Source organism: Prionailurus viverrinus, chromosome D4 (genome assembly GCF_022837055.1).
Source record: "Prionailurus viverrinus isolate Anna chromosome D4, UM_Priviv_1.0, whole genome shotgun sequence".
Classification (NCBI taxonomy): domain Eukaryota; kingdom Metazoa; phylum Chordata; class Mammalia; order Carnivora; family Felidae; genus Prionailurus; species Prionailurus viverrinus.
This window is the reverse complement of record NC_062573.1, coordinates 68,787,297-68,800,324: the sequence shown is the minus strand read 5'-3', so window position 1 is coordinate 68,800,324 and position 13,028 is coordinate 68,787,297. Positions and strand designations below refer to the sequence as shown.

General features: G+C 48.3%; 1 protein-coding gene across 2 annotated transcripts in view; it reads right to left on the bottom strand.

Moving 5' to 3' along the window:
• Nucleotides 1-7,156, bottom strand: part of GNA14 (G protein subunit alpha 14) — a 204,386-nt gene extending 197,230 nt beyond the window's left edge. For both annotated transcript variants that reach the window (XM_047830925.1, XM_047830926.1), the window contains exon 1: nt 7,033-7,156. In XM_047830925.1, coding sequence (XP_047686881.1) covers nt 7,033-7,156 — 124 coding nt within the window. The remainder of the gene's footprint in view (nt 1-7,032) is intronic.
• Nucleotides 7,157-13,028: the final 5,872 nt, after the last annotated feature.

Sequence of the window (13,028 nt, the reverse complement as noted above, 5' to 3'; positions counted from 1 at the left end):
TCAGTTCTACCAGTGACCTTGTAGTGGTAGGCAAGTGGCCTCAGCCCAGACAGGGTGCTCACAGCCCAAGGGGAACTACTTGCCTAGATTTTAAACCCAGGAAGCATGGCTCCAGAAAACATGTCCTTACCATCATGCCATGCTGCCTGCCCTCCCCCAGTTCCCCGGCAGCTGAGCACAAACAAATGGCCTGAGATTTTGCAAGGTGACACACAAGACAGGAAGTGGTCACAGGATGATTTGCAGCACTGCTGTGAAGTGTCCACTGCAGCCTCAACTGCCACCCGGGTGGAATCGTCCCTGGCTGTGTGCTTGGCAGTGTAGGCTGCTACCAGTGTCAAAACTCCCTTGGATCGTGCCCTTTGGCTGAGCCTGCTCTCCAATTCCCATCGGTCCTGTGAGTTTCCTGCTTTCCCTCCAATAAATCATTCTTCTACTTAAACGGTCTGCAACCAAGAACACTGGCTGACAGGACAACCCATTAATTTACCCATCAGCAGAGAGCCAATTGATCCTAATCAAAATCAGGGCTCCCACAAAGCCTCCTGCAGTGCCTTCCACCTTCAGAGCCCTTGGATTTCTGCTGGTACCCTTCGATTCCTTCCACAGTTTTTGCAGCAAGGGCTGCTTGACCCCCAGGGAGCCCTACCCCAGGCCATCAGGACTCAGATCACAGAGCACATCTTGATTTATAGCAACCACCCAGAAACGATTGACCCAGGAATGCGCTCTAATGCCCCACCAAGACTTGAGGTTCTCACAGGGGCAAGTAAGGCTCAGAGAGCTGTCAAGCTTGGAAGGCAATGGACCAACCCATGCTGATTGCTGTGTCCCCGAGAAGGGCCCCAGAAATGCCCTGCTACTGGTTCTTTCCCAGTCTTTATTATTCAAATCTTTCCATTTCATGAAAAGTCCTGGTGAGAATTCTCCCACTCAAGTCCCCTTTTTGCCTGGATTTCAATTTTTGTCTTTAGTAATACCTTTGCTACAGACTCACTAAAAACCCCTCTCTGCCTTCTCAATCTAGCTACCCTCCTCCCTGCAAGCCCACACATGGGGGTTCTTACAACAAAACTTTTGTAATTCAAGTACAACTGGAAGAGAAAAAGGTTTTATTGACCATAAGGCATCTTTTAAGGGAAAAAAAAAAAAACACCTTGTGGGGTAAGGCTTTTTTTTTAACATTGCTTTTTTTCACCCAACTCTACTGTCAAGTTTTTCCCTTCTTTATCTGCTCACAGCATTACAGCCTCAAGATGTTCGTCCTCTAACTCCATGCCTTTAGAAATGGGATTCTTCAGATATGTAGATAATGGTGAGTGATGTGAATTGGGAACCCGCTAGCTTTGTTTCTAGTGCCCTCAACATCTGAAAAGACAAAGTCCCGTTCTCCACCCAAAGTAATTGAGTCCCTGTAGAGTAATGGCTGAATACCCAACTGGGAAGGTCGTCAACTGGAGGTCCAGGCTCCTCTTTATGCCAGAGATTAAGAGTTGGGGGGTGGGGGGTGGAAACCATGACGGGCCACGTTGCAGCAACGTAAGAACCAGCTTGAAGGTGGTCTCATTGCACAAATTGGGTCCAATCTGAGTGTCAAAATAATTAAGTACAGTAATGAAGTAAAAACCAGTGAGGGATTCAGGAGTATGTATTAATAATGAATAGGGACAAAAGGAAGGCTTTTACAGTAACGTGTGCAGTGCCAACTGGTCAATGTGGAGAGAGGGCTGGATTTGGAAAATAATTTTGCAGCCATCGTGGTGTATACATTGTGGTGTATACATCGTGGTATACAGGGATATATGGTGAGGAGCAGGAGATTTGCCTGGCCTTAAAAAGTGTCTCCCTCCGGGGCGCCTGGGTGGCGCAGTCGGTTAAGCGTCCGACTTCAGCCAGGTCACGATCTTGCGGTCCGTGAGTTCGAGCCCCGCGTCGGGCTCTGGGCTGATGGCTCCGAGCCTGGAGCCTGTTTCCGATTCTGTGTCTCCCTCTCTCTCTGCCCCTCCCCCGTTCATGCTCTGTCTCTCTCTGTCCCAAAAATAAATTTAAAAAGTTGGAAAAAAAAGGGTCTCCCCCCAAAACTATTAGACAATAGGCCATGTGCAACATCTTGAAAAAGTGACTGAATGTAACATCACCGTGGGGCAGATGGAGATGGTGTGCCTCCACCGAGGACCTTCAGAGAACACAACATCACATATCCAGAGTTCCATACTGGATATAAATTATACCTCAGTATAGCTTATTTGAAAAGGTACAAAAAGTACCTTTCATAGTCCATGGTTTGAAAAGGTTCTGCATTAGTTTAGAGGCAAAAGGAATACTCTGCTTGTATCCATGATACAGCAGTCCCCTGAAGACCTCTGAAGAGACCATCTCTACCCACAATGGACAAAAGCCAGAGATAAAGTCACTTTCCTCCATTCGGAAGCACATTACGGGACAAAAAAAAAAAAAACAAAAAAAAAAAAGAGGCATTTTTACAGTAACATCTATTTGGCAGTTTAGAGAATGTTCACGTAAAGGGCTAAAATAAAACACAAAAACTGAACGAAATCTTGCCTCCAAGGACCCCTTCGTATCATCCCACATCCTAAGAACACTGTTCCTTTTCTCCAAAGTTTCTCTTCATAGTGGGGAGAAGTTTCTATGTGTCCTGCACAAGTCCACACATGGGCAGCCATCAGTACCTTAACCTCCCCGTTTCTTATGGCCCTATCCACATGATCCCCCCCAGCCAGAAGATCCCCCTTCATGCACTGCCTGTACCACCTTTTATTCTCTATTAAGCATTTATGACAATCCTCCCAACAGTTACTTGCAAACAAACACCTCCAACTTAGCACTTACAAATGATCTCCAGCATGTGGGCAAAGTGTTGGTTTGAACCGAGGGAAGAGTAAGGAACATGGGCATACTTAACCGTTTCACTCCTTTGCTTCTTCAGAGCCAGAAAAGTCACTTTCTACTGAGACAACCACCCTCCCTCCACCCTTTGCTCTAACAGACTTCCAGCCTATGAACGTGATCATTAGTCTCAAGATGATATTTTGTTATAACCAATGCAATAAAATTTTAGGGGACTCAGATTTTCACCCGTTTTGGTCTAAGTACGAAGATAGACCCTGAAATCAGCTTATTCAGAAAGTAAGGGAAACTCAAAGCCAAACATTGCCGTGAAAGCACTACCAGGACATTTTAGGTCAACTGCTATGCAACCTGCAACCGATCGACTAAAGTAGAAAGTAACACCTCACTGGTGGCAGAAAAATGCTCAAAAATGGAGTGAAGGCAGCAGAAATTTAACCACTGCCAAACAAACCCAAGAGAAGTTAGCCTACGGCTAAGAAAGGGTACAGCCAGGGTTTGAACCCAGGTGGTCTGGCCTCAGCGCTTAGATTTGCAGTCCCTATGCCAGCCTAAGTTGAATACCAATTCCCCAGCACACATGCCTCCCAGACAGTTCCCACACGAAGGTCTACATCCAAAATTGAGTGTTTCCAGAGACTGACGGCTTAAGTCTTAACAATTTACTAAGCCTCATCTAATATTTAAAAATAAATAAATAAATAAAAGATTCCATTTCTCCCCCTTAATTGCTATTGTCCAGACACTTTCTTCCTATACTGAGTAGTACTCATCAAGATTCTTACTAGAACTCCTTTCAGTCCTTTTATCTGAAGAACTGATAAGGAATCTCTCCTACTAAACTCAACCATATTCTTTATTCCCCCCATCTCCTTCAGCTAAGAGTGTTACACGGACATTTCACAATTACTAGCCCTAACCAGACAGCAGCTTTTAGCTTTCCCGGCTGACAGGAATCTAGGCTTTTATTATAAATGCAAACAGGATACGGCTCTACTGAATGCACTTCGGAAACCTCCTCAAATCATTTTGTTGAAAAAGCATGCTTCCTTGTCACCGAGTTGGTGGCTTTTCAGGTCATTCCATACTCCACACAGGGTCCTCCACTCCCATTGGCAAAGTGGGGTTTTTCACCTGAGGCATCTGAGGCGTGGGTTATATAATGGTGCCATTAAAGAGACTCCGATCAATTCTTCAAACTGCACAGCTAGAGACAAATCAACATACACCAGGCCCTGATTCCTGTATTTTTTTAAAAGCTTTTTTAAAGTTTATTTATTGTGTGTGTGCACGCATGAGTGTGTGTGTGTGAGTGAGAGAGACACAGAGAGACAGACACACAGAGAGAGACACACGCACACAGACACACACACGCACAGAGAGACAGACACAGAGACAGAGACACAGAGACAGAGACACAGAGACAGAGACACAGAGACAGAGACACAGAGACACAGAGACACAGAGACACAGAGACACAGAGACACAGAGACACAGAGACACAGAGACACAGAGACACAGAGACACAGAGACACACACTGAGAGACAGAGAGAATCCCACACAGACTCTGAACGGTGATCATGGAGCCCAACCCAGGGCTCCATCTCACAAACTGAGATCATGACCTGCGCTGAAATCAAGAGTTGTACGCTTAACCAGCTGAGCCCCCCAGGCGCCCCTAATTTCTTTATCTGTGAAGTCCTTTCCTCCTCCTGGATCTGTGGAGCCATTTCCTCCTCAATACCTGACGCTCCTGCCCAGGCCTGAAGTCGATACGGACTAAATGCTTTCTCCATTTTGATCTAACTAGACCAACTTTTCTTTCCTTGAAGCTTTCCAGGAGGGTGACTCCTTGTGTTCAAAATTAATAAACTGGTGGGAGAGAGGATTCCTGTCTGAAAGGGATGAAATGGAAGAAATGGAAGTGTGCCCTGCTCCCTTGAAGAAACCAGAGGTTTTGAAGTCTCTCCTTGGGGTTCCTGACAGCTCTATGTGGTTTGGAAACTATTTCTAGTGGTTTCTAAGTAACTAGCACGGAGCCAATATGCTAGTCACAGCTGGACACAATGAAAACGGGGATCTTGGGAGGTCAGGCAGTGCCTGGAGGGTGCAGGAAGACTGGGGCAAAGGCGCGGGAGAGGCAAAGAAGATATTCTAGTCACTAGTATTAAACTTGACCTCCAGGGCAAACAACTTCCCTACAATATTTTTACCCCAGTTTGAGTGCAAACGCAAGCATCTTACTCCACCCCCCCCCCAAAAAAATAACAAACACCAGGCTTGATGCCAACGCAGTATGGCTCAGTGTACTGCTCAAATTGTCATAGGAAACTCCTGGTATGTTCCAGACACTGTGCTTCATACACTGACACAAATCAACATACTTCACACCACGGAAGATGGTTCAGACTTCCCTTGAAAAGAAGCTTGCGGCCGAAACCAGGTGAGCCCCTATCAGTCTGTGGGGCCTGAGGCAAGGGTACAAAAGGAGACCCAAGTAATTACTTTAAAGAGGTCATCAAGCTAGCCAACTGTCACGCAATCCTCCTCCCTTAACAAATGGAGCTTTTTAACCACCTGAAAGGCCAGGTACTATTTACAATTGCAGATCCCTGGGAGTTCCCGGCCAGACATGAAACAGCCCTGCCTGTGGACACAAGCTCTTCCCTCCCCCACCCAGGCTCCCTCTCCCCTCAGGGAGGCCTGGGGGGTGGGGTGGGGGGCACACCTGTAGACCCGCAACCCACATTTCCAAGCTCTTCCATCACCCCAGCACAGCTGCCCTTGGGCATTCCTTAGAGATGGGGTCTGCCCCCCCCCACACACTTGCGGAGGCCGTGGAAGCTGGCTTGGGCCCTTTGGGCACGGAATTCCGATTTGAGTATGGGAGTGGGGAGGGGGGTGGCAACGAGTATCCTGGTGGGGCAGCCCACTCCTAGGCAGACACTAAGCTCACTGGGGAGGGGTACAGCCTAGTGAAGGCCAGACACCCCTACATAAACTCTCTGAACTCCAGGGAATAAGTGCAAAAGGCTTCCTTTGCCCAGGCCCGAAGGCGATATGGACTAAAAGCTTTCTCCATTTTATTGTAACTAGACCAACTTTTCTTGAAGCTTTCCCACAGGGTCACTCCTTGTATTCAAACATCAACTGGTGTGAGAGGATTCCTGTCTGAAAGGGATGAAAGAGTCAAAATGCTTTCAACTCTCTAGAAAGATCTCACAGCTACTATCCTCATCTGAAAGAAAACGTCAATACTCCTCAAGCAGCCAATGGATCGCACAGGGTTCTAGAACAAAACTCAGAAAAAGTGGGCTCCACAAAGTGGGCAAACCTTAGCATTTTCTTTTCTGTTTTTGAACGTTAAGAACCAGAGGGGTTCTAGTCACTGCAGCTGGGGCAGCCCATTCCAAACTCTAGGAAGGGGTGCAGGCTGAGTGAAACCGAACAAGGGAGGCTTGGGCCTGCTGCGTGCAAACAGGCCTGGCCAAAGGGAGTCACCGAAGGGAGGCAATTGTCATCACAGTAGGGTGAGTGGCTAGAGCCTGCACATCACCCCCGTTACTGACCTGGTATCTGCTTTGTCTTTTCTCAAAGCAAGTTTACCAATTTTCCGGGCCTCCATAGTTAATTCTCCGGGATGGGGATGTTATTACCCGCCCGCATTATGGCCCAGTGTCGCGGTGACAACTTAGCACAGTCCGCACTCGGTGAGCACTCACTCACCCGTGCTTAAAACCGGGAGCATAGCGGCCAGAGCGGAACCCAAAGCGGTACAGGAGGCAGCTCCCCACCACCTACCCCGACATCCAAGAAAAGGCTCTGAAGCAGCTGTGCGCGCCGGGGGCAGCAGAGTGGGGTGAAGGCAGTGTTAGGGAGGGGGGCCAACAAAGCAAACCCTGGCCCAATGCTAGGTCTCACCCGTTTTGGGGGAGGGAAAGGGTGCCTTTGAAAGTCGCCCAACTGGAGGTGCTAAGGACAGGTGCCGAAGGCCCCCAGGAGCCGGCCACCGAGCCCCCCTGGGGTGGGGGCGGGCAGGAAGGAGCCACGCTGCACCCCTCTGGCTCCAGGCCCGAAGGGGATCTGAGAGAGGGGAGCGGCCGGGACGGAGGGAGGGAGGAAAACGCTCGGCGAGCGGGGGTCCGGGAGTCGCAGTCACTCACCCAACAGCAGCAGCTTGAACTCGCGGCGCGCGTCCTTCTTGTCCCGGCGAAGCTGCCGCTCGATTTCGGCGCTGATGCGCTGCGACTCCTTCTCCTCCGCGGACAGGCAGCAGCAGCCGGCCATGGCGCGCGCTGCACCCGACGGCGCGACGCGGTCCCGAGAGCCCCGATTCTCCGCCGGCCGCTTGCCCGGCCGAGCCGCGACAGGCACCCGGGTTCGGAGAGAAAAGGACGAGACCTCTTTGACTTAGGGGAGTACGAGGCCTGGCCTTCGGAGGCTCAGTCCGCTCCTCGAGGGTCGATGCCGAGGCGGGGGCGAATTCGGAGCGCCAGGAACTTGAGGGGATCCCCGCAGCTCCGGGCGCACCAGCCCCACACTCGTCCCGGGGGAGGAGGAGGGCTCGCGGAGAGGATGGGCGTGCGGCCCGCACCCGGAAGATGCGCGCGCCCCTTAGCCCAGGAGGCGGACACCAGGTCCGGGGGCGCAGACCGCGCGGGAAAAGTTGGGGCGTCGGTGCCCGGGGGGAGAGCGGGATCTCCGCGTCCCGGTAGGGTCCCAGGCAGGCGACAGGCACGGCGTCGGTTGGAGGCAAAGGGCCTAGCTCGCCCTTGCCTGGAAAGTTCTGAAAGTGACCGCAGATTAAGACCGAGCTCAAGGGTTTCTGCTGGCGCTGGTGGCTCTAAGTGGCAGAAGGAGGCGGAGCGTCTCGGACCTGCAGCCCTGGCGCCCGCCCCAGTAGGCCTTCGGGGCACGCCAAGCCGTAGGCGCCTGGGGGGCGAGAGGAACCAGTCAGGACGCCCGGGCGTCTGGGGTTCCCGGGAGCAGCTCCCACACCTGCCTCGGTGGCCGTGAAGTCCTTGCACCCGGAGGGCCGCCTGCCGAGGTTGCGGGAACCAGCGCGCTCCGGCCTCGGGGCCCTACTTCTTACCCAGATACGGGTTCCGACAGGTGAGCGCGTTTCGCCCGCTTCAGCCTCAACTCCCCCCAGCTGCAGGAAGAGGAGAACCGAGCCGGGAGTCCGCCGCGGGAAGCCTCGCGCCTGGGGCGAGGTTGAACTCTTCACCCCTAAGTTGAGGGTTGCACACCAGCGACACGACCACACACCCTTCGTTTCCTAGACGGGCTTCTTCCGCTTTCCGGACGCCTCAGCCCGGCTCAGGTTTGGCCTAAGCGCTTGGTCAGCTGGGCAGCCTGCCAGCAAGGTGCGGCTGGGCCTGACTCCGGGGGCACTGCGCTCAGAGAGGCAGCTGCCTCTGGGTTCGGTTAAATAGGAGGCCGCCAGAGCGGAGAGTAAACATCCTTCCGGCCCCTTCCTAGGGCACCTGATGAGGAAGGCTGGGGATGGGGAAAATGGAAAACGGCTGGCTACTTTGCATTTTATGACGGGAAAGACTCCTGCTTTGTTAGAGAGGGCTCACACGTTTGCAGCAGCCCCCGGCGTGTTCGTGCCCCAGCCTTGAAGCCTGACAGCCTCTGCCTTGCAAAGGTGTGTCCGCGGCTGCATTGGCCCAGCTCCCGGGACGTCGGAATCATGTTTGAGCTGCATTAATAAAAACTTACAAATTGAACAGCATCTCTTTGTACTCAATCGGTGCAACAGAACGCGTATTACAACATCTGATTTTTGTCTTCGGTCTGGATAGCTTTTGAGGCAGAGCGCAGAGGGGCCCTCGGTAAAGCAGAAGCGGGAAGGTGTAGGGAGGGGATCCTGTCGTCCCTGCTCGTCCTGTAAACACTTTATGGCTTTAGGCAATTAGTTAATGCCTCCTCTATTAAAAGCGGGCATAAGTGCCTTTCAAATGTGTGGCATATATTCAATCAATTCACATTGAGGAACATACTGAGTGGAAGAGTGGTGTTTGTCATTATATAAGAAACTTGGCATTGCGATGCTATCTGGCTTCAAGGTCTTATTATTTATTTTACAGTTTAGGGAATGGAAATGAATCAGGCATTAAAAATGAATGTGCTTACATTCTTAAATGCACCCTTCTTTCCTCGCAGGCCTGAACTGACCGTAACAGTTGACCCCCTACAGGCAAAATCCTGGACATTTCTCATCTGATCCTTGGCCAGTTCACCACACTTCTCTCCCTTAGCTCTTACAGACAGATTTACAATTTGAGGATAAGGCTGCTTGAGAAGCCAAGATCATCATAATTGTTAATATTTTTCAATGAGTACAATCATTAGTACTTTAAAAGATTAAAGTGACTTAACTAGGCAAATTTGAACCCCAAGTTAGCTGGAATAACTGACCTGTGGACCCAATGTTGCCAAGATTCCAAAAAAGATATGCAATATATCGCTCATGGCACATCTGAAAAACTTTCCTGGACTGGTCAGCTTGGCAGTATCAGAAAGCTTAAATGTGTCCACCTCCTTTGACCAAACTAGTTATTCTCCCCTTGAGAAATAATCAGAGAGAAGTCATGGTTTATGTATGAAGGTGTCTATGTCTAATAACAACAATAACCTCAAACAACCTAAATGCTCAACAACAGGAAATAGGTCAAATAAATGACGGTATATACATATAATGATAAATTACAACAGTCATTAAGTGTGTGAATATGTAACATGTGAATAGCAATTAAAGATTTGGGGGGGGCAACCTCAAAATACATTGACTGAAAAAGGCAAGATACAAAAATATAAACAGTATGATAGAAATTTTGTAGTAGGAATACATGTACACACCTTTAAGAGACTAAAGGGCCATCTACCAACAAGGTCAGTCTCTCTGAGTCATCACTTTTTGGTTGACTTTAATTCTCTGATGTAAAGTTGTAAAATCGGTTGATTTTAATTCTCTGATGTAAAGTTATCTAGGCCCCCCCTTTCGTCAACTGTAAAACAAGAGAGGTGAACCAGAATAAGCTCCAAGGGATCTCCCAGCTCTGACATTCAGTTATTTCTTTGGTGATTTTCACACTTAGAAAGTAGTATTAAAAATAATCATAAAACAGGGTTCCTGGATGGCTCAGTCGGTTAAGCGTGAGGCTCTTGATTCTGACTCAGGTCAGGATTTCACGGTTGTGAGATCAAGCCACGCAGTGAGCCGTGCACCAGGCTCCACGGTCGGCAGGAGATTCTCCCCCTCCCTCTCCCTCTGTCCCTTCCGTGCTTGCACACACGTTCTTTCTCGAGGAAAAAAAAAAGTCATGGGGCACCTGCCTGGTTGAGTCAGTTAAGCATCCGACTCTTGGTTTTGGCTCAGGTCGTGATCTCACACGTTCATGGGCTCAAGCCCCACATCTGGCTCCTCCCTGGTGGAGCCTGCTTGGGATTCTGTCTCTCCTTCTCTCTCTCTGCCCCTCCCCCAATCATGTTCACACACTCTCTCTCTCTCTTTCTGTCAAAAATAAATAAGTAAACAAAAAATTCATAAACCTAAATTTGTCACTGAGAACTATAAAATGAGGACATCGCAAGACAATTATTTTTATGTCTATTTTTTATTAATGTCTCGATTTTCGTTATCTTTCGGATCTAGGGGAGGGATGAGAATAATTTTAAGTTATTAAATCATTTGCAACATTATTCCAGGAAGAGGTCGTTTGGAAAAGAGGCCTCGGTAAAAGAGCATGTTTGTTTTCCTGGGTTATTCCCAAAGTATCGCAAGTCCAACCCATCCCTCTTGAAGATCAGAGCACAGCGTGGATGTGGGTTTCAACTACCTGGCAACTGTTGGGTATGTAGACGAACTATGTGTCTGGGAGTCCTCTGAATGTCCATTGAGTCCACACCACGCCCTGTACCTGGGCCGTTCCGGGTACCATTCCAGACTTCAGATAGGCTATAGTCTGGTAGAAAGGAGTTAAGATGGAAACCCTGAAACCTGAACCCATCCCTCGGTGCTTCCTCCCAGAGGGAAGACGATGAGGGCATGGAGTCCCTGGGTGGCTTGCCACAGCCCACAGATGTGCAGAGCAGGCCCCTCAGCTAACCTCTGGCTTCAGCTGAGCCTTATTCATTCATCTCCCATCACTCTCCTGGAACTCCAGACAAACATAACTACACGTTCTCCCCACCTCCGTGTCTTGACACCTGCAGGAACGCCCGCTCTCTCCCCGGGCAAAGTTTGGTACTTTCTTTCCCAAGCGCATCTCTTTGGAGAAACCGTCTCCACCCCTTGTCAATTGGACCCTTCTTTCTCTGCTGTCTAAACACCGTATACGTTCCTCTCTTCAACTTCTCGCTCTGTTACACCTGTTTGATTTTTCTCCACATCAGTTACTTACAGGTAGAGTTTCTTGTTCATCCTTGTATTTCTCAACTTATAAAATTTAGCTGACTGAATAGAGTTGAAATTAGAAAGAATTTGCCTGAGATAAGAAAAAAAAACTACAAGAGAGAAAAGAAAGCTCTTGTGGTGAAAGACAGTGAAAAACCAAGAAGCAAACCCACAAGAATCAATGTACGATTTAAGAAACACTTGTGTGTATAAACTGCCCCCAACTTGCCTCCTTAGAAGGAATGGCTGCCCTGTTTCTAATTCAGAACTCCAAGGAAATGTGTAAATAGAGGGTTGGAAAAATGCTGTTCTCTGTGACAAAGGTAGCATCTTAGAATTTTAACAGATAACGTGGAGGGAAAATATGTTCACAAAACGAAAACAGCACCAATACTAACACACCTATGCTGTTCCGTAGCATTGTTTCCCAAACTACAGTTGTGACCCTTCCCTGGGTTATGACCTACATTTATTTTTTAAAGGAAAAGAATAGAATGGAAATAGAAAATACGCGTCTGCTTGTTATGGTGGCATCAGACTTCTGTTTTTCGGTTGTGTTCGTAAGTATGAACTCCTAGCAGACCAGTTATCAATAGGATTTTCTTGTCCGTGTCCCAGATGGGTGGGTCCGAATGATTCCCAATTCATGGTTCAGAGTTCCTAATTTTTCATTCAGTTTTCTGAGCCCAGAGTGCTCTCTATAGTTTAAGGCTTTCTTCTCCTTCTCCACTTTGCCCCTACCCCACCCATTCATCTCCAGTTTCAGATGAGAATGATAGGTAAGAATCAATGGAGTCATGATAATTATTTGGACAAATGGGTAATGACCGTGGCTGGTGCCTGGATGTACTCAACATCATGTTTCTAAGGCAGCCAACGTGTCAACATGTTGCTCCAAAATGTTCTCTGCCTGAACACTAGAAACTGTAACTTCTACGGAAAAGGGTAGAATTAGTGACGAGGAAATCTGGCTTCAAACCAATGACCATAAGTGGGTATGAATCACTATTGTTTCTGTTTTTTTTTTCTTTAGGCTTATTTATTTATTTTGACAGAGAGGCATGAGAGGGGAGGGGTAGAGAGAAGAAGGAAGAGAGAATCCCAAGCAGGCTCCATGCTACCAGCACAGATCCCAGCGAGGGGCTCAAACTCCCGAACCGTGAGATCATGACATGAGCCAAATTCCAGAGTCGGATGCTTAACCCACTGAGCCACCCCGGTGCTCCTCTTGTTTGTTTTTCAATATGACTTTTGATATGGCAGTTAAGGATCTCAAGAATTTGCGGAGTAAAAATCTTTAAGATGAGAAGTTCAGAGAGTTTTATTTTGCTTGTTTTTCCTTTTCGCTGAAATGCTCCCTTCCCTTTGTTGCACTCTCCTCCTGAGTGAACCAATGTTAACAACCTACTATGTTTTCTTCTCTATTTTTTATTCTCTTATAATCATACATAAGCATAAAAATACTCGTAGACGTGTGTAAACATTCACAGAGGGAGTTGGGCATCATTACTTTAAACATGAGACCATGTTACATGGACTCTGTATTTTGTGTTTCTCATGCAACGATACCTTGTGGGAACCTGAGTAAACTCTTATTCAGTCCTTCATGCATTCATACATTGCATTCTATCATTTGAAAGGACCATATTTTATTCAGCTTTTCCCCTTTGAAGGGCATTGGTTTTTATTTCTAATTTTTGGCTCCTAAAAAAGAAAGCTATAACAGCATGTTTGTATATAAATCCCTGTGTTGGTGCT